The 25,436-nt window shown below is 39.4% G+C and overlaps 1 protein-coding gene across 1 annotated transcript in view; it reads left to right on the plus strand.

Annotated features, from left to right (window-relative positions):
• The window catches only part of KCNH8 (potassium voltage-gated channel subfamily H member 8), a 391,780-nt gene that overhangs the window by 343,315 nt on the left and 23,029 nt on the right, over window positions 1–25,436 (plus strand). The window contains exons 12-15 of the mRNA XM_032860933.1: window positions 14,735–14,773; window positions 18,772–19,130; window positions 21,584–21,690; window positions 23,502–23,578. Coding sequence (XP_032716824.1) covers window positions 14,735–14,773; window positions 18,772–19,130; window positions 21,584–21,690; window positions 23,502–23,578 — 582 coding nt within the window. The remainder of the gene's footprint in view (window positions 1–14,734; window positions 14,774–18,771; window positions 19,131–21,583; window positions 21,691–23,501; window positions 23,579–25,436) is intronic.

The raw sequence follows: 25,436 nt of genomic DNA on the forward strand, positions 1-25,436 counted from the left end.
CTAGGCTGCAACCACCAGGAATCGTCCACCCAACCCCATTGTTACCCGGGGTCCTCCATTCTCCACTCCATTTTTGATGGTTGTTTCAGCCACCATAGAAGCCCAGAGCCTGCCCTCAAGTTCAGCTGTAGATGTGGGTAACAGAGCCCACCCTCTTGACAAGGTTCTATGAAGTGAAGATGATGTTGATGCTGCTAATGGTATAATAGCTCCTGTGAACCAAGCTATATGCTAAGCACTTTACAATATTGCCTTCTGTAAACTCTCACCATACTCTTGCAGTCAAGTTGCTCAGTTCATGTCCTAGAAAAGGAGACTAGTTAAAGACAAGAGAGGTAAAAACTGGTCCAATCCTTCTGCAAGGAAGCAAGGGAGGTCAAGAACTGCAACGTCTGTCCCATGCCAACTGAATCCTAAACCCAATGGAAACTTAGTGTAAGTACATCCATCAAAGTGAAGTTACACATTTTCCTCTGTCCCTTAATCCTAGAGCAGTGAATGCCAGCCGTATTTTAGATTAATGGAGCATTCATGGGAAACATGTTTCCATGGGAAAACAAACTTCACATGTAAGAGAAAATGAACCACAGAACTTTTTAGTAGTTCTTCAAACTGTATACTTTTTATTTGTGCACAGTTTTGCATATATTATACTTTCATGAAAAAGTTAAAAAAATAAATCATTGAAGAACTCAACCAAATTATCAGTGGAGAACTCCATTGTATATATATAAGTTCTTTTAGAGCCATAACTATATTTTATTCATCTTTGTAATCATTTTCCTAGTCAAACTGCTAGTACAAAGTATGTGCCTTATGCATGCTGACTGGAATGTAATTCACACACACACACACACACAGAGTTTCCATACCCACAGAATAAAATGTTAGGACTGGAAGTGATCTTAAGTACCCCTATTAAAACTCAGATTTTCCTTTGATTACAAGTGACTTAAAGGGAGGAGCAAAGAAAATTCACTCATTCACAGAACTAAAAATCCAGTCATTGGTTAGGAATATAACTTAATTGACTGCTATATCTAAATGAGTTAGAATATTCCCTTTGCACAAAGTAGACTTTTTCTTTGGGATGAAGTCTTCCATCAACCATTCCAATTATGTGTTTCAAATAAGATTCAGTCAAAAAATCAAAATGTTTCTCAACAGATTTTATTTTCTCTTGTCAACTGCATATTTAGTAGCACGACCGCTGACAAGGAAAGGATATAAATGTTTATTAACTAAGTATTAGGAGCAAGGGAGTTTGTTTACATCACCTCATTTCATTTAATTTTTAATTAACAGATGAAGGAACTCACTGTCCCAGCAGTTCCTGCCTGAGATTACAGAATTAGTGAAAGAATAGAATAGTATAAAATTGAGTCAAATGCTGGTATTCTGAATCTCAGCCTAGTACATTTGTCCACTAAAGCACTGTGCTACAAATCAGAACATAATTCTCCTAAAAGAGTTGGTTTCCTTCAGGCATCCCGACTTAAAGCAAAAGCTATACTGAATTTCCAGAATAACATTCGCTTTAATCTTCTTAACCTTAATGCTATTACTTGTCATGTCTCATCAAAAACCCACTGTGCCTAAATGTTTCAGGAAAGACATCTCCTTAACAAGAGGATAAGACTGCAGAACTACTGTAGTTTGGCCATCTGACTTTCTCTTAGTAATTGTACTTTCATTTGCTCAAAAATCTATCCATTAATAACCCTGTGGTCACTGACTAGCTCTGGGAAAATGTCTTCAAGTACATGGTTTTCAGTCTTCTATACACGTAATGGTTCTTCAGGCTTCCTTTGTTCCATGTTTGAGAGTAAATCTGTGAAATCACTCCACGATCATTTCGATGTACAAAATAGTATTTCCATTCCTTTCAGACTCAGTTTCATCCTTGTAAGTAGTTGGAGCCCTTCTTATCAATTGAAATAAAATGTTCTCGGGGCGCCTGGGTGGCTCAGTGGGTTAAGCCTCTGCCTTCGGCTCGGGTCATGATCCCAGGGTCCTGGGATCGAGCCCCACATCGGGCTCTCTGCTCAGCTGGGAGCCTGCTTCCCTTCCTCTCTGTCTCTGCCTGCCTCTCTGCCTACTTGTGATCTCTGTCTGTCAAATAAATAAATAAAAAAAATCTTAAAAAAAAAAAAAAAAAAGATCTGAAATAAAATGTTCTCAGCATTTCCTTTATGTGCTTATACACACTGTTATGGAGAAGGATTAAGACTATAGGTGAAAGAGGTGCCTGGGAGGCTCAGTCAGTTGAGCATCCAACTCTTGATTTCAGCTCAGGTCATGAGTGATCTCAGGGTTGTGAGATCGGGCCCCACATTGGCTCTGTGCTGGGCGTGGATCCTCCTTGGGATCCTCTCTCTCCCTCTATCCCTCCCCCTCTACCCCTCTCTTCACTCTTCTCTCTCCTCCCACTCTAACAACAACAACAATAAGAATACAGGTGAAAGAAGCAATATTTTTTTAACATTTCTCAATCTGTGAATACTTTACCTCTGTATGTTAGGATTTTTTTAAAACATAATTTTATTCTGTTTTTTCATTCAAGGATTGGATCTCCTGGGTCTTTTTAGAATAATCCTGAATGTTTTACTACAGTATATATTTCACTGTTTGCACTCCGCTAGTCTAATAATATTTCCCTGGTCATCCTTGAACATGGACAATCTCTCTTCCGTTAGCCCTTTAATCCCAAACCCAAGCTCAACTGATAAAACATAGAGTCATTGGGTGGTATAATTAAAACTGCTCTAAATGAGCTAAGTTGGTAGAAATTAAATTAAAATTAAAAACAAATCACAAAGTCCCAGGATAAACGTCTCTCATAGTGCTTTTCCCGTGAAGTTCCTCAAAAGGGTATAGACAGCAGAGATGATAACATATGGTAGAGACAGTCTGCTTACACCACAGCACAGACTGTGCTCGGCAGGCAGAGCTGGAGGCCTCCGGTCCATCAGATTGGAGACACCTTATTTGCTCACCATTTAAACTCAGCAGCCTGGGATGCCAAAGGAGTGGTGGCTTTGACTGAAGGAACAGTAGCCAAGTAGTCAGAAATCGGAAGCAAACAAGATGCCAGGTGGAAGGGGGAAGTGAAGTACCTCAAGATTATGAATTGGCAGGCCAGCACACCATCCTAATGACAAGTCTGCGACGGTGGAGGGATCCGTGGAGATACAGTTCTGTGAAATGAATTGGGATTTAAAGGATTTAGTTTCCATGTCATTGAGGAAAATGATTAAGGCAAAATTCTGAGATGAACATCTGCAAGATGCTAAGCTTTTAGTGATGTGGTAATTCCACTTACGTGTTCCACCCAGAAGATTAAGTTCTTTAAAAACGGAGCATATGGTCACCGATCTGTGTCACTGCGTTTTGCCAGGATTCATAAACAGTCCCAGGTCTGACTAGGGCTACTACTGAAGCGTATTTGTATTCCAGGTTGTACAGTTCGCATTTTTTCTTTTCTTGGACACACCGCTGTCTCAATGGGACAAAATGTCAGCATTATGTATGGGGAAAAGACCAAAGAACCAAAACTGGGTTCTGTCAAAAAAGAGCAAAGAATACATGGCATTAGACTCAATACACATAGAAGTTGTATGACTCGGAAGAAAGCTGCTTTCCTTCTGCGGGCCTCCAGTTCCCCATCTCTGGCCTAAATGGTCACTAAGAAACCGTCAGTTGAGTCAAGCTAAACGCTGCAAGAAACAGCCCCAAGTCTCGGTAACTTAATACAATAAGTAGAATCAACGATTCGTGCAGTAAAGCTCATTCGTATCATAGCGCACAGGTGGCGGCTTCTCACCTGACTCAGGAATCCAGGCTTCCTCTAGTTGGTGGCCGTGACATCCCCCAGACCTCAAAGTCATCTGGAACTCACAGTCCCTCACCAAGCGCTTTGTATCCAGCCAGCCCACCAGTTAAGAGAGGGGGGGTTGTGGCGGCCTTTGCATTACTCGGGGCCAGACCCAGAAATGGCACAGGTCTCTTCTGTTCGCATTGCATTGGCCAGAGTGGGTCATGTGGTTCAGCCCCGGTGCATGCAGGCTGGGAAACCTCATCAGGCTGTGTCCACCAGGATGCAGCTGCTCGGGGCAACGGCTGACCAGTTAGTGAACAATTAACCAGTCTGAGCTGTCGGCCCTTCCAGTATGACCTTTCCATTTTTTTTTTTTTAATTCCAGCTCAAGAAAACTTTAAAACATTGAGAAAGGTGTGCAACCAAAATATATTATTTGATTTTGCTCTCCCTCTGTTTTATTTTATTGTTGTGTTTTTGTTTTACCTTTCAATGAGAATGTGTTCTTCAGGAAACAGAATGGGCACACATGATATCATTTAGTAATTTGAGGAAAACATGATGAGCGGCAGATCAAAGCAGCTTGCTGGACAGATGAGTGTGGCATCGTTTTATGGAAGTCTAGCCTATAGGAATATATATCTGCCAAATACATTAATAAATAGAAGGGTATCCATACCTTAAAATATTTCTTCAATTTTTCTAAATAATTTACCACAGAATCACTTTAATGGTCCTTCTCCAAGTAAAAGTGTCTATTTAAAAATTCTGAATGAATTAACTTAAAGTCAATGATTGAGAGCCAGTGCCAAGTAGAACTTAGACCTCCAGAAGATCTAATGGAAATTAGTGGGAAAAATATGACTCCCACTGTGGGACTCCAAATGACTTATTTTGGAAGCAGGTATATTACCTAAAAGTAGTATGCCTTCACAGTCCAACTAAGGCCAGAATTGTTCCTTCAAAGAACCCAACATTCCAGTTTCCTGCAGTCCCCAAAGACACAACTTCACAAGCACAGTCCGATCCAGGAGACTGGGAAATGAAGGGCCAGAATTGCTTTGCACAATTTGTAACTCATTGTTAACTTTTGTAACTGTAACTCAGTTAACTTTGTAACTTATTGTGAAGGCATCATCCTTCTAGTAAATTCACTGGTGCCTATTTTGCAATCATGAAAATAATCACCTAAAACATGCAGAGAGGGGTGCCTGGGTGGTTCAGTCAGTTGAGCGTCTGTCTTCTGCTTGGGTCATGATCCCAGAGTCCTGGGATCAAGCTCCCTGTCGGGCTCCTTCCTCATCAGGGAGCCTGCTTCTCCCTCTGCCTGCTGCTCCCCCTACTTGTGCGCGCTCTCTCTCTCTCTCTCTCTCTGTGTCAAATAAATATATAAAATAAAATCTTAAAAAAAAAAGTGGAGAGAAAAGTTTGTTCTGACGAGAATTACATGTATAGATTTCACGTGTGTAACTAGAAGAATGATGTCTTTGTATGAACCTATAAGTAACTGACTGAGCTCATAAGTTTAGAATGCCCCTCTCGAGGAAGTTATGCCCATTCTAAATGGATCTGCTTTATTCACTCTTCACATTTTTATGAAGAGGATTCCAAAGTTGATACTGCTGTGATTTTGTTCGGACTGGGAAACGGCCACTCTGTGATTCAGCTGTCATGTGATAACACTGAAATCTCATCCACCTAGTGTAATTTCAGGAAAGAGGTCATTGCCTTACCTCTCCCCACAAAACTCTCCTCTAAATCTCCCATCTTTTTTAAAGATTTTATGTATTTATTTTTTTGCCAGAGAGAGAGCACTACAGGGGAGAGGGAGGACAAGGAGCGGCAGGCAGAGGGAGAAACGGGCTCCCGGATGAGCAAGGAGGCCATATGGGACTCGATCCCAGGACCTGGGGTCATGACCTGAGCTGAAGACAGATGCTTAACCACCTGAGCCACCCAGGTGTCCCCTTCACTGTTTATTTTTCAAGGTTAAGGAGGAGTCTATCCTGGGATGAAAGCAAAGGCTGAAAACACAAATTTACATATGAAAAGAAATAGAAAAGACAAACCATTATATAAATAACTGGGGAATCATTCCTTCACAGGATGTTTTATTAGGAGATACCAGAGAAGGAAACAAGATACATCAGGCACATTTGATCTATGACAATTGTTGTTCTGGGGACTTCTTAGAGCCCCACTGGGGGAGCAAAAATGCAAACTTAAACACATTTCTTCCTTAATTTCAGTGGTTTATACTCCTATTGTGAATTCTGAGAAAGACTGTTTCAGTCAATATATAATTAGTAATACCTTCCTTACAGTGCTCCACACATCACCTTTGAGTACAACAAAACTGTACCCTAAGAACCTTGGCCTTCATCTGCTAACTGTGAGACATTCTTCTTTACCTAGAAATTGTTGAATATTTGGCAAAAATGTAAGTGTTATGAAACATAATACTCCTCATGCTTAAGTTTCACAGAGGGCTTTAAATTTAAAAAGAAATGCATTTTGGGGAACACCTGGATGGCGCAGTCAGTTAAGCATCCAAATCTCGGTTTTGGCTCAGGTCTGATCTCAGGGTCATAAGATCGAGCCCATGTCCAGCTCCAGGCCCGGGATAGAGTCTGCTTGAGATTCTCTCTCTCCCTCTCCCTCTTTCCCTCTGGCTCATGCTCTCTCTCTAAAATAAATAAATACTTAAAAAAAAAAAAAAAGAATATGCATTTGGTCATGTAGAAGCAGCCCATGACCCCTCTATCATGGTTCTCTCTCTCTCTCTCTCTCTCTATATATATATATATATATACACACAGTTCTATATAGTTTCTCTGGCTAACTGAGCTTAACCAAAGCACTGTGGTTTAAATTAGAGTAGCTCATTTCGGTTCGTTGGTACAAACACTATTTTCAAAATAGAGTTGTTCACCTGTTTTGTTACGGCGTATAATTGACAGTGAGCTTTCTTGGTAGCAAATTAGTCATTTCACATTAGCTTTAGAAGCGCCATCGGGGGGCACCTGGGTGGCTCAGTGGGTTAAAGCCTCTGTCTTCAGCTCAGGTCATGATCCCAGGGTCCTGGGATCGAGCCCCGCATCGGGCTCTCTGCTCAGCAGGAAGCCTGCTTCATCCTCTCTCTCTCTGCCTGCCTCTCTGCCTACATGTGATCTCTGCCTGTCAAATAAATTAAAAATAAATAAATAAATAAATAAAAAGAAGAAGTGCCATCGGGAGTTGTGATGTGAAAACTTCTCATACCAAATTGAGCATCTTTCTTCACCGACCTGGTTTGGAACCAGAGTACTCAGCATGTATCCTGAAACTCTTATGAAACCAGCTATTGTGTTTCCTTACAATTACATAGTAGCTGATTTTACAAGCTAACAAAGAGCCATTGTACCCTAATCAGAAGCAGGTCATTGGGGGGCATGGAATCTCAGCTCAATATAATGAGTTTAAACTGCAAATTATTTTAGCACTGATTAACTGCTGAACTCCCAAATCACGGAGTTGGTCCATAGCTCCCAAAGCCTGAAACCTTTAAAACTCTATGTCAGTGTGGAGAAATTTCTAGTTTTCTCACATAATGGTGTGTATTTTCTCCCTTTTCCTTTCTGGAATGATAATGAACCACATATTTATAAGTAACTCTCTCTCTCCCTCAAAATCATCCTGCATTTTCCAAGTTGTTGACTAAGTATTAGGAGACTTTCTGGGTTTTCTTTTAATCTACCCAAAGCCTTGTAATTCACACATTTGAATCTGGAGATAAGAGGTTAAAATTATGCTTGAGTTAATTTGCATACATTATCAATGTCTTGACTGAATGGACAGTTTAAAAGTGCTTTATTTTGTTTAAGTGAAGCAGATCAAAGTGTTGAGGGAAAAAAGACTAGAATACCAAGTCATTACTTTATGTAAAATGTTCTACCTAGTGTTGCACAAAGAGGAGTTCTGTGGCATGGCATGATAGCCCCTGCTAAGAGAACAATGTGGGGAAAACTCCTGTTTAACAATTTTATGGTCTCTTTATTAAGGGGTCCTACATATATATTAGTTGCAGTTGGAAATCCATCTGTGTGTATGTTTGGATGTCCATAGCTAAAAATGCCCTATTTCCCATTAAACCAATTCAAAGAAAACTTTTCTTCATAATCAATATATCAGTAATAACATAACTAACATTTATTAATAGGAATTAATTGCTTTTTATGCCAGCCAGTGGATCAAGTACTTAACAAGTGCAACAATGTGAGAACTTTTTTCACCATAAGTCCTTTTGTGTATCTCATAAAGTTGAAGCGATAAGACATCGGCAGGCTCCGGATGCTTCCTTTCCCTAGAGAAACGAGAGGGCTGGGAGGCATGGCACCACCTAGCGGTCATCTCTGGTAGGAACGTTGGGCATTGTGGCGAGACGGGAAGTGGAAGGGAAGTGTGAACCCAAGGGATCCTGAGTGTCAGTGAGAGAACTGAGAGCACCTTTGTGATTGCTGATGGAATAGAAAGGGAGGGATAACTTTAAAAAGTCTTACTGTAACTTATCAATATGTAACCTTTAAGGTTCTTGAAAACACGAAAAAATATTTTTAACATTACAGTTAACTTTTGAACAACACAGGTTTCACCTGGATGGATCCACTTATATGTGGATTTTTTTTTTTTTTTTTTTGGATAAGTAGAGTAATTGAAAGGTATTTTCTCTTATGATTTTCTTAATAACATTTTCTTCTCTCTAGCTTACTTTCGTGTAAAAATGCAGTGTGTAATCCTGTATAACATACAAAATGTGCATTAATCAACAGTTTAAATATTTGTAAGGCTTCTGGTCAGTGAGTGGTAAGCTGTTAGTAGTTAAGTTTTTGGGGAGTCAAAAGTTATAAAAGATTTTCTACTGGGGGTGGTGGTCGGCACTCCTAACACCCAATGCTGTTCCAGGGTCAACTGGGCTTTTGAGTGCTATACATTTTTCTAGTGTCTGATGTGGCCAACTGGGTCTCCAAGATTTGTTCGGTTTACATTTATATATCTCATTTAATCCTCAAAACAACTTTAAATATTACCATCATTTTTTATCTTTTTTAAACATTTATTTATTTGTTTGAGAGAAAGAGTGCGTGCGAGAGAGAAGTAGGGGGAGGAGCAGAGAGAATCTCAAGGAGACTGAATTGAGCTGGAAGCCTGATACGGGGCTGGATCTCATGACCCTGAGATCGGGGTCTGAGCCAAAGCCAAGTGTCAGATGTCCAATGGACTGTACCACCCAGGCACCCCATCATCATTTTTTAGAGGAAGAATGAGAAATAAAACTCCTTAGGATTAAACCATTAAAATTCACCAAATGGTTTGTTACTTCAGCATTACCTATTTTATCCCAATTGCTATGCTTCCCAAGGTCTCATAGCTAATAAGTGAAAGGACTAGGAAAATCCCAGCTCTTAATCACTATGCTATACTACCTCCTAAATGGGTCCTATCCACCCCTACCCCCCTGCCTGGCAGACAGAACTTTTATCATAATACACAGTGGTGAAGGGTTTTTGTGGTGTTTCTTATGCTATAGTCTTAGTGGTTGAGCTCTCCAGAACTAGAAAATAAACTAAATTTAAGTCTCGGTTATTTGACATGCGCTTTCTGCATCAGAAGTGATAGTATTTACTTAGAGGAAAAGAAGTCTTCTCTAAGTCTTAATAGTTTGTCTTGACCTCAAGGCTCAGGGTGAAATTGGAAAAGTTCGAAATCATCAGTTTTTTAATTAAAATCTCATTTCTGTTTCTAAGTTATACAGCAAGCAAAGGAAACATGTTAGCTACTGTATTACCCACTTGGGGTTTCAGACCAGCTTCAGAAATGTCTTCTTTATATTAGATGGTAGTGAATTCCTAAATTTTAGCTGAAAATGAGTGCCCCCTTATTCAAAGCCTGTTCTTTCTCCAGAGCTTTCAAATTTCTCTTTCTGTTTTCACCTGCACTTGGTGGTACTCACTATTTCTTAGTACCTCCACTTAAATCTACAAGAGAAAGAAGCAGATCAGAAATAAAAGTGAGACCTGGGGCACCTGCATGGCTCAGTCGTTAAGCATCTGCCGTTGGCTCAGGTCATGATCCCAGGGTCCTGGGATTGAGCCCTACATCAGGTTCCCTGCTCATCAGGAAGCCTGCTTCTCCCTCTCCCACTCCCCCTGCTTATGTTGCCTCTCGTGCTGTGTCTCCCTGTCAAATGAATAAATAAAATCTTTAAAAACGAAAAAAAATAAATAAATAAAAGAGACCTATTGATTTGTTACTTGCCTATATCATATGACAATTATTTATGGTTTTGTAAGAATGGGCATTTTAACTATGTGAGTTACTGAGTTATGGGGGAGTATCCTTCATTCCTACTCTATTTATCCCAAACAGCCACCAGTACCAGTAATGTTGCTGTCCAGAGAACAAGATAAAATATGTGATGATTCCTTTTTCCAAATGAGGACACATGTTCCTTCAATCTGCTTTGTGACTTAATCAATGTGGCATTATTAACAAAGCAGCGGATATCATGAATCACTCAGAAAGAAGAGCCTTGTAATTTGCATCTCATTTCCCAATTGAGCAATCAGCTGTAGATAACACTCCCACCAGAGCACTTCAGTGTCTTAGGAGATTCCTGAGTTGAGAGGACATTTGCAGGCTCACACAGGGGCTTGTAATTCCGACCTGCAAACCAAGAAAAAAACCATGAGAATACCTTCCTTGGGCCACTAGTCCACTGGGTCACAGCTGAGGATTCCCAAGCCTCTGTGGGGGTTCCGTTCCCATTTGCTTCCTTCCTACCTCCTAGTAGTCAACTTCTTGAAGGTTCAGCCTCTTGAAAAGATCTTGAGAGTAAGGAAAGCTTATTGGCAATGCCTCACTATTACTGAAAAATCAGTTGGCTTCTAAGGGTGAGACATTAGCATCCCATGAAAGGCTGGGCCCCAAACTTTATTGTCATAGTACCATGTGTCAGAATTCAGAAACACTTTAATCTGTGGGCAGAAATAGATGAAACAAATCAAAGAGCTTGCAGCCCACCTCAAAGAAAATCCCCAAAGCAGGAAAATTTACTACTGGGGAGTTTAGGAACTTAAGAAAAAAATAAGTTGGAGGGCCAAGGTCAGTTATGAGCCTTTGAAAGCTCTTCTAGAATGTCTTCATTCGGTAAAATAGACAACATAAAAGAATACAATGACATTTTTTACATCTATAATCACCAGTAATTTTAGTACATTTGATTTCTGTTTGCAGTTCAAGCTCAATAGTAAAATTTTGAGGACTTTATTACACATTTTTCTTTTTTAAAAAAAAAGATTGTGAATTTGTTTTGCTGTTTTATAGCAGATTGAGTAATAAGAGACCATTTTCCTTCTTCTGGTTCTCCATTCCAGTGAGCAGTGTTTTTTTGAAGTAAGGGTCCTCTCTCGTAGTTCCCACAGAACTTACAGAGTGATAGAGTAAGTTAAATGCTTAGGACTGGGAAATAAAATAGAAAGAATTTATGCAGAAACTTTTTAAAGATTTTATTTATTTATTTGACAGACAGAGATCACAAGTAGGCAGAGAGGCAGGCAGAGAGAGAGAGAGGGAGAAGCAGGCCTCCCGCTGAGCAGAGAGCCCTACGTGGGGCTCCATCCCAGGACCCTGAGATCACAACCTGAGCTGAAGACATAGGCCCAACCCACTGAGCCACCCAGGCACCCCTATGCAGAAACTTTTGAAACCAACTCCACATAGCTGAGAATATGTTTCTTTCCTAGTCCACAAGGTTATAAAGCCTTACTTTGTTTGTGATAACCTTCTGCCAAGGCATACCCTCTCTCTTTCTTGCCCACACTTGGCTTTTTCTAACCTGGCAAACTGAAGGTATGATTCTAAGATCTGAATGGACTGTCCCTCAGCCTTTATTTCTCTCACGACTTCATTGCAATGACCTTCATTTCTTGTTTTATATCTGATTGAGAACATTTTTATCAACCCAAACTGTACTACTTCAGTCTTTTTAAAAAATCATCCCCATTAGAGATTACCAGCAGTTCTGTGTCTAAAAGGTTTAAAAATTTCATGTGGGAGGGACTCAAATTGGATAAGACTGTCTTTCTCAAAACGTTCAAAACCTTTGAGTCTTCTAGGTACTGGAACAAGAAATGATATCTATAAACATTAACCATTCAAGGGTTGTATAGTGTATTTTCCCCCATAGGGCTAGAATGTCTAGAATGCATCATATTTCTGGAGAGATTTGTAACTCAGAGAAGGCTAATAAGGTGCTTGGGTAACTCAGTATCACACGATTTGGGGATCTGGTTTGTGGCAGTCGTCAAACCTTATGCTAGATTCAATTCCCTATTACGTCAGGCATTTAGTCTCTCAGCTCGGGTAATAGCATTAACTGCTGGAGGAGGCACCTGAGACAACTTCTGATTCTGTGCAATGTACACAGAGAGTCAGGGCACCTGCTAGAATTCTAACCTGATGAGTGGATTGGGTGAGTCACCTCATCTCCCTGGATGGCAATTTCCACATGTCTAGGTAGGGAGTTGGACTAACTCAGTGGTTTCAACCCTGACCTGGAGACCTAGCCCTACCCACCCCACCAACTGGAAGAGGCCTTCTGGAGTTGGTGCTCTGGAGGCTGATTTACTTAGGAATGCTTCTCAAACATTCTCTTGTCTGCCAGGTTACAAACCATTGCAGCAGACACTTTTTAGGGTGACTTCTACCTTTAGAATACGGGGTTTCCATTAAACCAATATTCTCTGCTGTTGGCAGAATCTGGATCAGCACGAAGTGTTAGTCAACAGAATGACTGTATCATAGTGGTCTTTTTAAACACATGTGATTAATGCCATATGCAAATGAAATGACTTATTCAGAGAGCCTATCACAGTAGCACTGGTTCTATGATGGATACTTCTTACCTCATAGGATTACAGTGAAAATTAATGGACAGAATGTCTGGGAGCATTTTTTCAGGGTGTCTGTGACTTTGTGAACACTTAATGAATTAACAGGTGATAGGACAATAATAGCAGTGATGTTGGTTATGAGATCAAAGTATTCCTCACGGGCCAGCAGCATCAGTATTCCCCGGGAGCTCATTAGAAATACGGAGTCCCAGGCTCTACCCCAGACCTCCTGAACCAGAACCTGCATTTTATAATGAAATCCCCAGGGCATATGTGCGCACATAAAAGTTTGAGAAGCACTAATGCAACTTGACAGCAACTTGACAGAAGTCACGCTACCAGTAAGTAAAGCAGGGAGCTAGAAGTTACAACCAAATCAAAAGACACTGAGGCCTGTTTCTCAGCGCATCTCTGACCCGGAGCTGTTCAGGCTTCCTGAATCCTACTGGGCTACTTGTTCTTTCCTCCAGGCTGTAACTGAAAGGCTCTTTAAAGCACATTTTTGCATCTACCACAGAGACAACAGCACTGTAATTTTGGTTTTCACATTTTTAATTATTCAGCTGTTTTATTTGTCACCATCTAGGGAATTATTACAAAACTTATGTCTACAATGCTTCTGATTAATGCATATTTAGGCAACTAAGCAGATGTAGAATGGGTTGACTTCTTTGATAAAATTAAACATTGATGAAACATGTATTTGCACAGCAATAATGATGCCAGCGTTTGTATAAATAATAACACATCTATTTCCCTAATCATCTAGGAAAAAAAAAAAACCCACAACAACAACAGTGAGAGTTGACAGAATTACCAAATATGTCTCACTTCCTAGGCAGATCATTTTTGAGTGTAAAAGGTTTTTTTTCCAATGTGAATAAAGTTATGCTAATTTATAGCATCTATTACCACTTTAAAATGAAAGGACTGTCTTTGAGCAAAAAACAATGTGGATGAGACCTGGAGCATGTTTCCAGGATATATCATGAGTTCCAGAGCTTCTTTGTCCAGCATGGAAAGCTGCATGTTATAACAGACTCCTCCACAGTACTGTAGTTTGATTTTATGTAAGATGTATTCTGAAGCCCAGCTGATCTGATTCTACAGCACACATGTGTTTTTCACCTCTTACCAATCTCTTTTTTTTAAGATTTTATTTATTTATGACAGAGAGAGGGAACACAAGCACAGGGGAGCTGAAGAGGGAGAAGCAGACTCCCTACTGAGCAGGGAGCCCAATATGGGACTCGATCCCAGGATGCTGGGATCATGACCTGAGCCCAAGGTAGACACTTAATGAGTGAGCCACCCAGGCGTCCCTCACCTCTTAGCATCTCTGATATTAGTGTTTCTCTTACAACTGATGACTCATTCCAATTTGATTCACAGCATTTTTTTCTTTTTATAATCAATGGAATCTTAAATTCAATCAGATAGATCAGGATCCCCAGTGAACTTAATCATACATAGTTCACAAGAAACATCATGTTGAGGAAAACAAATGGGACAGAAAGGAGATATCACCCCCACCCGTATTCAAATAAGAAGGGGAGGTAGACAAATGGACCAAAATTAAATAAGAAAAGATTCCATGGGTTTCTGTTTTCACAGAGCCAGAGAGAAAAATCATAGATGTGAGCATTCAGCCGAAGGTCAGGAAAGAGGAAAAGGGGAGTGAATACGGCATCAGGATGGAAAATACAGTGAATAGGTCCACTATTTCGATCATTATTTCCTAGGTGTGACATTCAATTTGCTGCTCCCTTTTCTTAGTCCTCGCATTGGTCAACAGAGCTCCCAGAGGCTAGGGTGAGGGGGGCCTTTTCTGTATCTGTTAGGAAGCATTGTTTCTTCTTGCCTACCCAGGGGGATCAGTCATCCCCCACACTCTCTCTCCCCTGCTTCCTACATTTTACCCAGTCCCAAACCACCTGGGAAGGCTTAAATGATTCTTATGACTTCTGTTGTTTGTTTGCTCTTTCAGGTGATATCAAGATTATCGAACAAATCTACGGTGTCACAGGTATGGCTTTTTCCAAAGAGCAGAACATTTATCTAAAATCTGTAGGATTTCCAATAAATCTGCCTCCCACTTGTGGGTTTTATGCATTTATTTTCAACCTTCCCTGATACACTTCCCAATGAAATGTATTGACTTTCTGGAGTTTGGAACAGAGAAGTATTGAAACTGACCTCTCTATTTAAGGGTTTTATCATTGTTGAAAGGTGGCTGCCACCAGAACCTGCCAAAAGTAATAACATCCTGAGATTGATCTTGGAAGTACATTTATTACGTTTAAAATTAGTAGCCAAATGTTTTCCTGTAGGCTTCCAATTGATGGTACAACATGATTTTCCATGATATAAACAACAACAGCAACAAAAGTAGTTCAGGGATACTCTGGAAGTGGTTTCTCTTAAAAGCAGTCCCAACTTTTAAGAATCCTCCAATTTCACAGAAAATTTTCCAAGAAACAGTGACTTAGCAGATTTAGTACCTGGACTTTTATTACCAATAATCCTGTGACAGAAATCCTATAAAAAATCTCCTTGCCTTGCTCAGCACTCTTCTTGAAACAGAAACCCAACACCCTTCTCACACAGACACACATACATACAGATAAACACATATCCAGTTACATAACATATGTCAAAGACATTGATAATTTACTGAACATAGATGGGGCTGTGGGAGCACAAACAGAGTTTACTTTTAATACTACTGAGAAAATTCTTAAAAGCCCTTAAAACATCTCAGTGCATTCAACTGAGTTTCTGGCAGGAGTTGTCTTTCTCATCTCTGCAAAATCCCTCCTCAGGAGCTGGCAAAATGGTTATGTTTCAACTCTTCTCAACAGGCCATCTTTCCTCACAACTATACCCCTTTACCCCAGGCCATTCCTATCTTCCTCTTTCTCATGAAGAAAAATTTAGCTTTCTTTTGGACTTTCCAATTTGAATTCCTCACCCCTTCATAGCACTCTGAAAATGAACATCCCTTCCAGGAAGGGATGGATATCTTTAACTTTCAAAAAATTATTGTGTGTAATTAAGGCTTAGGTTCATTTACAATATCAAAACCACCAGAATAATAGGAGCTTCAAGGCAAATAGATATTTATTTCTCTCTCGTGGACGAAGCCCGAGGTGGGTGATACAACTGTGTCAGTAGGGTCCTGAGCTTTCTTCTTTGGGATTCATTAACCTCGATGCAAGGCTTCCCTTTTTAAGAACTTCTCATTGTCTAAGATGGCTGCAGGAGATCTCTCCACTTTATGAATGGTCCAGACTAGAAACCAAATATATACATACACACACACACACACACACACACACACACAGGATAGAGGCTTGCCTCTTTCCAGACGTCCTCCTAAAAGTTCCTTTTAACCTGTCCACTTGCTAGTATCACCCCAGAGCTCAGCCTCATGGCCGAATCCACTGGCAAAGGAAGCTGAGAAAGGAGATCTTTGGGCCAGGTGCATTGCTGAAAGTTCTGTTAACTAGCAAAGAAGGAGAGATCATGTTAAAAAGAGGTAACCAACAGTCTCTGTAGCACCCACCTGAGGCATATGTTTCCATTTTCTTCATGATCATCATCATCCCCACAAGAACATCTATTAAGTATTTCCAATGCACATTGCTAAGTGTTTCAACCTCCATTATCTAATATCTATTTCCTCACACCGTTCCCAATTAACAGGTGAAAAAAACAAGGATTTGCCTACCCAGGGGAGTCAATAGATAATAAGTAATACGTAGTAAGTCTCAAGTAATAGGTAGTAATAGGTAGTAAATAAGAGGTAGTAATAGGTAGTAAGTCTCAGGACTTCTAGGACCGTGTGACCAAAAGCCCGTGCATTCAGCTGCTAGACTTTATTCTGCTTCCCCTGTAGTCATCACAGGTCTGGCTGAATCTAGGCACTTGTGAGTTCAAAATGGATATTTCAGTAGAATGTCATAAGCTAAATGAGAGATTCTTTTGACTATGGGGATTAAAACCTCCTTGTCCTCGTGGAAGCATCTGTCAGGGGGAAATGAAGGAGTGGGTCAGAAGAGAAGGAAGAAATCTGTAGCCGAACTTTATGGTAGTGTATACAGGGGTGAATCCAGCTACCCAAGAGAAGCAAGCATTTCTGTGCACGTGGCCTGAAGAAAATAACCGGTACTCCTGCAGAGAGGCTATGTGTGGGGCTGGGTATTTACTGATCTAATAAATTCGGCTCCTCTCTTCAGTGTTAGGGGAAATAACTGATTCTTCGTAGAAGTACTGTTGGCTGCCTTGATCACAAGAGTCACTGTCTAAGCAACTTGCCCAAGGTGCCAAGTCTCCATGATAAAATGGAAGTATGACATTTAAACAAACTTGTAGAAGTACAAACCCTACAGATTATTAGTCAGAGAATTCTTTTAGGGCCAGTGGAGCCTCCTTGAACCAAAGGAATGATTAAATTGCCAATGCAAATGTAAATAGAAGTCCAATTAAAAGAATTTACTCATTGTTTTTCATTTCTTGGATAAGTTTGCCCTGTTGTTTCTTTAATGGGGCGAGCTAATTTTTCTGTTCTACAGTGCTACCAAGCAATTGTTCCTCCACAGTTCCATGTGGGATTAACTTTGTTATAAACACAGAACTTTAAAATGCTGTGAATGGCAAAAACAAATAAGAGCCAAACCATGGCTATCCCAATAAAAAGCTAAGGACTTCATTACATGATTAATTACAATAATCATATCTAGTTGGAAAGATGAGTCTCATGCCATTTCTTCAAGAAATTTTGAACCATTAAGATTAGAATATAAGAAAGCTTCATGAGTAAACTAACTATTTTGTTTCATTTGGCCTAAACTGAATGGGCTATTGCCTGTAAAGTCACCACAGGTTCAAGTTCATTTTTTTGTTATTGTATCTATCATTATAGCTATTACAGGAAAATCAATATATACCAAAAAAACCAACTCTTTATATTAAGATGAAGGAAAACCATGACAGCTCATGAGATTTAAATAGTACTCTTAGATCTTTTCATTTTGTTGTCTTATTTCTCTTAGAAATTATTGATGAGCAGGTAGAAGCAATTGTATCCTCAAAAGAGAATGAGACCCACACACAAAAAAATGAATGACCTTTTGGAGCAGGGAAACCATGTCTGGGGCAGAACAAGAAACACCCATTGTTGTAATGACTTTATTGAGGGCCACTCATTTAGCCTTTACTGTCCTTTCTGCCCTGCCTCCCATCATTACCTCCATTGCCCTTACCCATCCTCTCCCTTGCTTAGTCTTCTTAGTCTAAAAGGTTGAATTACTCCAGCCAGGAGTCTAAGATGGGTTTATGCAAGACTTCTTCTTGGTTCATTATGCAAGACTTCTCCCAAGGTTCTTAAGAGGAGCAGACCAAATGGTTTGCTCTATTTCCTGCCAACTGATGTCTGAGAATAAAAATAACAGGAAGCAGAGTAGGTGTGGATGCTGCTGATCTTGCTCCATCTATGTAATCCAGAATAGGAAAGATTTTTATTCTCAAAGATAATATGTTTTTCTGGTTGACCTGCACATAAAGTTCCACTAAAGACCTTATGACTTAAAAAAAAAAAAGAAAAAAGAAAGAAGACCTTATGACTTTAGAATAACAAGGCCCAAGACCTTCCTGTAAAATGGAAAATGTCCTAAGAGCATGTCAGCATATACTATTATAGATGATAGTCTGAGTATAATCTGGAAGCAAACCAGGTAAAACGCAGGTTTCACACAGCTCCCCATGAAGACAGTTTAAAAAGACCAAGAGAGGCGTTGACAGAAGGACACCAGGATGGCAAAGAGGGTAAACCTGGGGAATATCAGAAATGCAAGACATGGAACCCCTGAATAAATAATAGCAAAATCTGCAAAGTCTTAAGTTTTACTGAGAAGCAAGTTTGTAAAGGATTTGACTTTGCTTAGGTGGGCCCACCAGCATGAATGGTCTACCTCTCAAGCGGTCTTTGTGGTCTATACTAATCTGTGTTATCCACTGATTTAGTCAGAGCCCAAGGGAAATGGCAGCATCAACAAAAGACTCCCATCCATTGTGGAAGATGAAGAGGAGGAGGAGGAGATGGAGGACGAGGAGACATCCTCCCTCTCTCCCATCTACACCAGGGGAACCTTGTCTGCGCGCAGCAAGAAGGCTGGAAGCAATAAAAGCTATCTAGGCCTAAGCTTGAAGCAGCTGGCCTCGGGCACTGTACCATTTCACTCACCTAGCCGAGTCTCCAGTTCACATTCCCCCCAAAACAAACAGGAAACTGATCCCCCCAACCATGCTAAAAGGAAAGAGAGAAACTTGAAATTGCAACTGTCAGCTTTGAATAGCGCCGGACCCCCAGACCTCAGTCCAAGGTAAGAATCACATCATGCAATTCTTTCCTAGGTGAAAAGGGCTGCCTTTTGTCCAGACTATTACCTTGCTGGTAAATTATTCAGATTTCTGGGCCTCTCAGCCACATAGGTTTCTAGCCTGGGTTCTTCAACTCTGCTGAATTATGTGTGCAATTTTTGCCTCTACATGGTGGTGTGTGCAATATGAGAATGCTAGTTGTATTCTCAAAAGGGTCCATTAAATATTCGGAAGTTCTTCTCTATTTCTTTCATCCGTTTAGCACTACCTATTATTTTGTGTGTATTTCTACAATGTAATTTTGTAATTTATAAGTTTAAATGAAAATAAAAGAACAAGGCCCATCGATGTGATTCCCTCAATGCCTGATCTTACCAAACATTTTATGGAACAATAAGTTGAAATCATAAAGGCAACGAAATGTTGATGTTCATTTTCAATCCTATTTTTCTTTATCATTGTGGACAACTGAAGCTTTGTTATATTTCTGGCCTCCTCTGTAGGTAACATGAAATGGCTCTACTTTTAATTTTAAAAATTCACTTTAGGATTAGCTAAAGAGGATTGAAAGGGTGAAAAATCCTGATGCAGATAATGTGAAAGGAGTAGTCTATGGTGAGTACAAGCAATAGTAAAAAATCACAGCATAGCTGAATAATAAGTAGAAGCAAGGGAAAAAAAAATGGAATGCTTCCTATGTACCACGTCCTCTGCTAGGTTTCTCTACATTCACTATTGCATTTAGTCTCCTCAGGAGTTCAGGAGTCCTGTAGAGTAGTTCATATTATCTGTACTATGAAGATATAAGAAGTGAATTCTTTTGTCCAAAATCTCATAGATTACGGTTGGAAGTCTGGATACAAATTCTGTTTTTCTACCTGTAAAGCCAGTGATATTTTTTAGTATATTTAACTAGTCATCTGAAGGACACAATTTATCCATTTAGAGAGAAATTTTTAAAAAATAAGCAAAACAGACTTAGTGAAAAGTAGGTGAACATTAAAGTTTCTGGAATTCAGTTAAGGATGGTAATTTGAAAATATTGCCTTATTCTTCTCCTCCTTCCTAAATTTTTAATAAGAAGTAATACAATAAATTTTAAATAGGGGAAAATATATCAGAGCTGGAAAAGAAAGGTTTATGTACAATTGATCCTACACTTACAAAAAGATTTTGAGAACATGTACCAAAATGCTAACAGTAGTGGTAGATTACAGGTGACTTTTATTTTCTAAGTTTTGTTACCTTTATGTTTAAATTTTCTACAATAGACATATTTTTTAAAGATTTTTAAAAAGATTTTATTTATTTATTTGACACAGAGAGAGAGAGATCACAAGTAGGCAGAGAGGCAGGCAGAGAGAGAGGGGGAAGCAGGCTCCCTGCTGAGCAGAGAGCCCGATGAGGGACTGGATCCCAGGACCCTGAGACCATGACCTGAGCTGAAGGCAGAGGCTTAACCCCCTGAGCTACCCAGGCACCCCTAGACTTATATTTTTTAAATAATGATTGGGTTAGACATTATTTAGCAAGGAAAGAAGACTAGCCAAAGTCTTAGTAGTCATTTATATGTAATTCTTTAACTCTTACTTTAGGGTTTGTCCAGGTTCAGAGTAAAGATGTCATCAAAGTTATTTAATGTAATGCCATAATCATTAGATTAAAACACTTTAATTCTGGATAGAGTGATGGTTTAATATGAATTCAGATAAGAAGATTTCTGTATCTTAAGGCCTTGAATCCTAGAACAAATAAGATTCTAAATTCTATAGTCTTTCTATCCAACAGAAATACAATGTGAGCTAAAATTGTGAGCCACAAATGTAATTTTGCTAGTAGCCACATTTTTAAAAAACAAAAACAAACAAAAAAAGAAAGTGAAATTTAATTTTAATAATACAGTTTATTTGACTCGATATGCCCCAAATAATATAATTTCAAATGTAAATAATATTTTAAAATTTACTAATAAAACCATTTGCATTTTTTTACTCAAATCTTTGAAATCCAATGTGCATTTTATTCTTAGAGTGTGTCTCAATTTGCATGAACCACATTTCTGGTGCTCAGTAGCAATATAAGGCTAATGGCTACCATATTGGATAGCACAGCTTTATAGTATACAGAATTTAGAAATTAACACAATATTTTTAAGTCTTCTAGAAATACTAGAACCCAGGGTTCCTGGGTGGCTCTGTTGGTTAAGTATCTGACTCATGGTTTTGGCTCAGGGCGTGATCTCAGGGTGGTGAGATCAAGCCCTGAGTCAGGCTCCGCACTCCGTGGGGAGTTGGCTTGGGATTCTCTCTCTTTCTCTTTCTCTGTGCATTCCTCCCACCCTGTGTGTTCTCTCTGTCTGTCTAAAATAAATAAATAAAATATTTTTTTTAAAAAAGACATACTGGAACTCATAAATATAAATGCACAGCTAACCAATATCCTTTATTTTAAATAGGATTGTTGATGGAATTGAAGATGGAAATAGCAGTGAGGAAAGCCAAACTTTTGACTTTGGCTCTGAACGCATCAGGCCAGAGCCCAGAGTTTCCCCTCCTCTAGGAGGTAAGTTCTAGATTTAGCCTTCGATCAAAAGGTGATTTCCTTTTAACTTGTAATGTTTGGCATAGGCACTTTCTTGCCTTCCCACTCTCTGAATATTTTCTACATGATAGAACTTTACCAACGCCATGGACCAATTTGACTTGAGTCTGTGCATCTCCAAGTTATTAAGATATAATTTGTAATTGTTCCTCCCTCCAGGCTAGATGTTCTGCCATTTCCCAGCCCAGGTAAATGGTATGTCAGGAGACTCAAATTTCTGCTATTCATTAGAGGATGATCATGTTTTCTTATTACAAATGGAGGCTAATCCACAGAAACAACACTACCCAGAGGAAAAGCTGTGTTGGTTGTACACTGTAGGAACATTGGTTATTTTTAACCAACTTATTGATGAGAGATTATGTATTTGCATATCAGAGGATAAACAACTTCAGAAGGATGTAAGAAGGTTGGAAATAATGGAGACCTATGTGAAGCACTACTCTCTAATGATGGTGAATTTAATGTAAGGGAACCCCCAAACCTAACCCAGTCTCCTCTCACTCCCTTGCCTTCTTGAGTTCTTAGGATATGTTGATAGGAATCTATCCACATAATGAAAGCCAGAAATGAAAGGTAAATTCTAAAGAAGACACACCTGTACTTACTAGAGAGAGCATAATGAGCAAGCATAGGCTATCCAAAATAATTTATCAGCAAACTCCAGACAAAAGGCTAGTAGTCCCCTGCCAACTCTATCCTCCCCTTCCCACTCAGCTCTGAGATCCTTGTGTCAGGATCTACTACCAGTTAGTGAGTACCCCCATGAACAAAGCCGAGCCCAATAAAAACAGTCCTTGGTGTGTGTCTCCTTTTGGTAAAATACCGGTATTCCATCTCAATCTATAATCCTACTCCCTGGCACTCATCATCTTCTGAAGAAATTGAAGGGTCCTTGTAAGTCTCTGGGTGAGGTGGGGGAGTGTGCAGAGAGAAGGAAGTGACTTTTTTCTTCCACAAACAAATTTTCTATCCATAATTTACCAGAATTAGGGTATTAGGATGATCATATCATTTTATATAAATATATTTAAATAATAAATATAAGTTAATTATGTATGTGTGTGTATATATATGTGTGTGTGTGTGTATAGATCTAGATCCCTGAACACTCCAGCTAGTAACAGTTCGTATATGTATCACTCATTCCTTTCCACTCCAGCTGGCAGCGACTCATCTATACTTTTGTTACTGACAGAAATAAATGTATTTGGAAGAGTAAGGTAAAGAAAAAGTGAAGATAAGAGAACCAGGAAATGGGAGATACTATCTTTTAGAGCAACACAAGAAGAGATAGGAAACCCACAATGAAGTTTAGCTCCTGAAATAGAAGTGGGGGGGGCAGAATACTCTCACGGGCCCAAGAATTAATATTTGGGGGGAAAAGGAAGAGGAAAAGAACACTCCTTTTCTATAGTTTAGGCATTGGCTGTGAAATATTTTTAAAGAATGCTCAAAAAAGAGAAACTGTGCCATCTTGGAACATGGTGGTGATTGTGTTCAGGAGTAAGGAAGATTTGCCTTGAACACATCTAATCAGTGCGTTCACAGTCCCCATCATGATATGTGCCTGTTTCAAGGAGTTTATCAGGCACAGTCCAGAGGCTTACTAGAAGCATGTCCAATCCCAGGGAGATAGAACCTACAGTGCACAGGCGTCAGGAAAAGGTAAAGGTAGTAGCTTAGGCTTCCTTCTCCATTCCAATTGCCCCAATCCTCATATATGAGGTATATTACTAAAGGACTCATTCTGAGTGTGTTCTACTTTTCAGAATCAGAGATTGGAGCTGCTGTTCTCTTCATCAAAGCAGAGGAGACCAAGCAGCAAATAAATAAACTCAACAGTGAGGTATGGAGCTTTCTCTTTCTTTGGTCATGCTGGAATGGCAAAAGCTATAAATCCTAGTTACCAGCAAAAGTGGTATAATAGAGTAATTACAGGCATGTGCTCTGGTGTCAGACCACCACAGATGAATTCCCGTTAAGCTTCATATGAGTTACGTGACCTTCCACAAGTTACTTCTCTTCTCTCATGCTCTATTTCCTCATGTATAAGAAGAGGACAAAAATTATGCCTGCTTTATGGCCCATTGTGAAATTGAGATAATATAGGCAAATCATTTAGCTTAAAGCACTAAATAAGTGATAATTATACTAATTAGTGTCATAAATGCATTGATACTTGATGTAATGGGTGCTTTTTTCACTTTTTTCATGTAATTTTTAATGAGTTAAAGCAAGATGATTAATCCAAAGATGAATGCTATTTCTTAGAGTAATCAAATGACCTGGAATGCTCTTCCTTTCCCTGACATATTTTTGCTGTGTAACTTTAAGCACTTTACTTCTCTGGATCTTACCATCTATCCCTGTAAAATCAGGTAAAATTTTTTAACGACTTTGTTAAAATATATTTTACATATCATAAAATTCACCCATTTCAAGTGTACAGTTTAATGATTTTTAGTAACTTTATTGAGCGGTTCAACTGTCACCGTATAAGTTTTAGAATACTTTGACCACCTCCTACTCCTCTACCGCTCCCACCCCGGACAACAAGTCTTCTCATTGACATTTATGATTAATCCCTGTTCCCACATCCAGCCCTAGGCACCTACTTACTTACTTTTTGCCTCTTTTGGCCATTTCATATACACAGAGAAGGTAATTTCCAAATCCCTGTCCTAATTTGGGTGTCCTCCCCAAAAATTTTAATTAAAAAAAATTTGAGACAACAATTTGGATGCAAATAGTTTATTTGGGAGGTGGTCCAGAAAGCAAGATGAAGGAGTAGAGAAGTAAGATAGGTGAGAAATGAAAGCTCATAAATAAAGCTGTGCTAATGAGATGACTAACTCTGTAAGCAATTGGGGCTCAATGCTGCTGGGGACCACTGAGATAGTATACAGGACAATTTAAAACTGTTCCACCATAAGACAAGGAAAAGGGGAACTGAGGGTGGTTTCTGAGAGACTGACTCCCTAGCCCTTCATGCAGTCCTTGCTGCGGAGGAGACTCGAAATGTTCTTCAGACAGGAATATGCGGGAAGACCTGGATAGTCTTTGGTGACCTTCAGGGTTGGCCTAAGTTGAGGACATGTGGGCAGGCACAGACAGCCTCTTTCTAGGACGAAAGTTTTACATTATCTGATGAGATCTTAGCAAAAATGTAACCAGTTACGGACACTGGTGAGATTTGTGAAAAATGAAATCATATATCACCATCAGTTTTTCTTAAACCTGTGTGTCTTCAGCTTAGTGAAGATTTACGATTTACTCCCATTGCTCCTTCTGTGCCCACTCTCTCTGGAAGTGTGATTGTTGCTAACAAGACTTCAAAGCTCCAATGGGCAGACTAACAAGTTAGATAGGAATGGAAAACTAACGGGATTGAAACCCCTTAAATCACAAGGATCTGGCGAACGCTGGATTATCTAAATAACCTCTTGTTAAGAATCCACCAAAAACAAAACAAAACAAAACAAACAAAATACCTTGTTGGAGAAACTTTGATTGAATAATTTCTTTTCAAATGTTGATCTCTAAAAGCACCCATTAATACCATTTGAATTCTTTTCCCTCACATTTGAGATTTTTTAATGTTTTTAAGAACTGACTAACCCATACCTTAGCTCAAAATATTAGAGTTAAGAATTATTCTGGGGAAAGGAATGTGTTTATATCTTCACCTTCTGGAATGTACATAA

This window comes from Lontra canadensis, unplaced genomic scaffold (genome assembly GCF_010015895.1).
Source record: "Lontra canadensis isolate GAN:19392208 unplaced genomic scaffold, GSC_riverotter_1.0 scaffold20, whole genome shotgun sequence".
Taxonomy (NCBI): Eukaryota; Metazoa; Chordata; class Mammalia; order Carnivora; family Mustelidae; genus Lontra; species Lontra canadensis.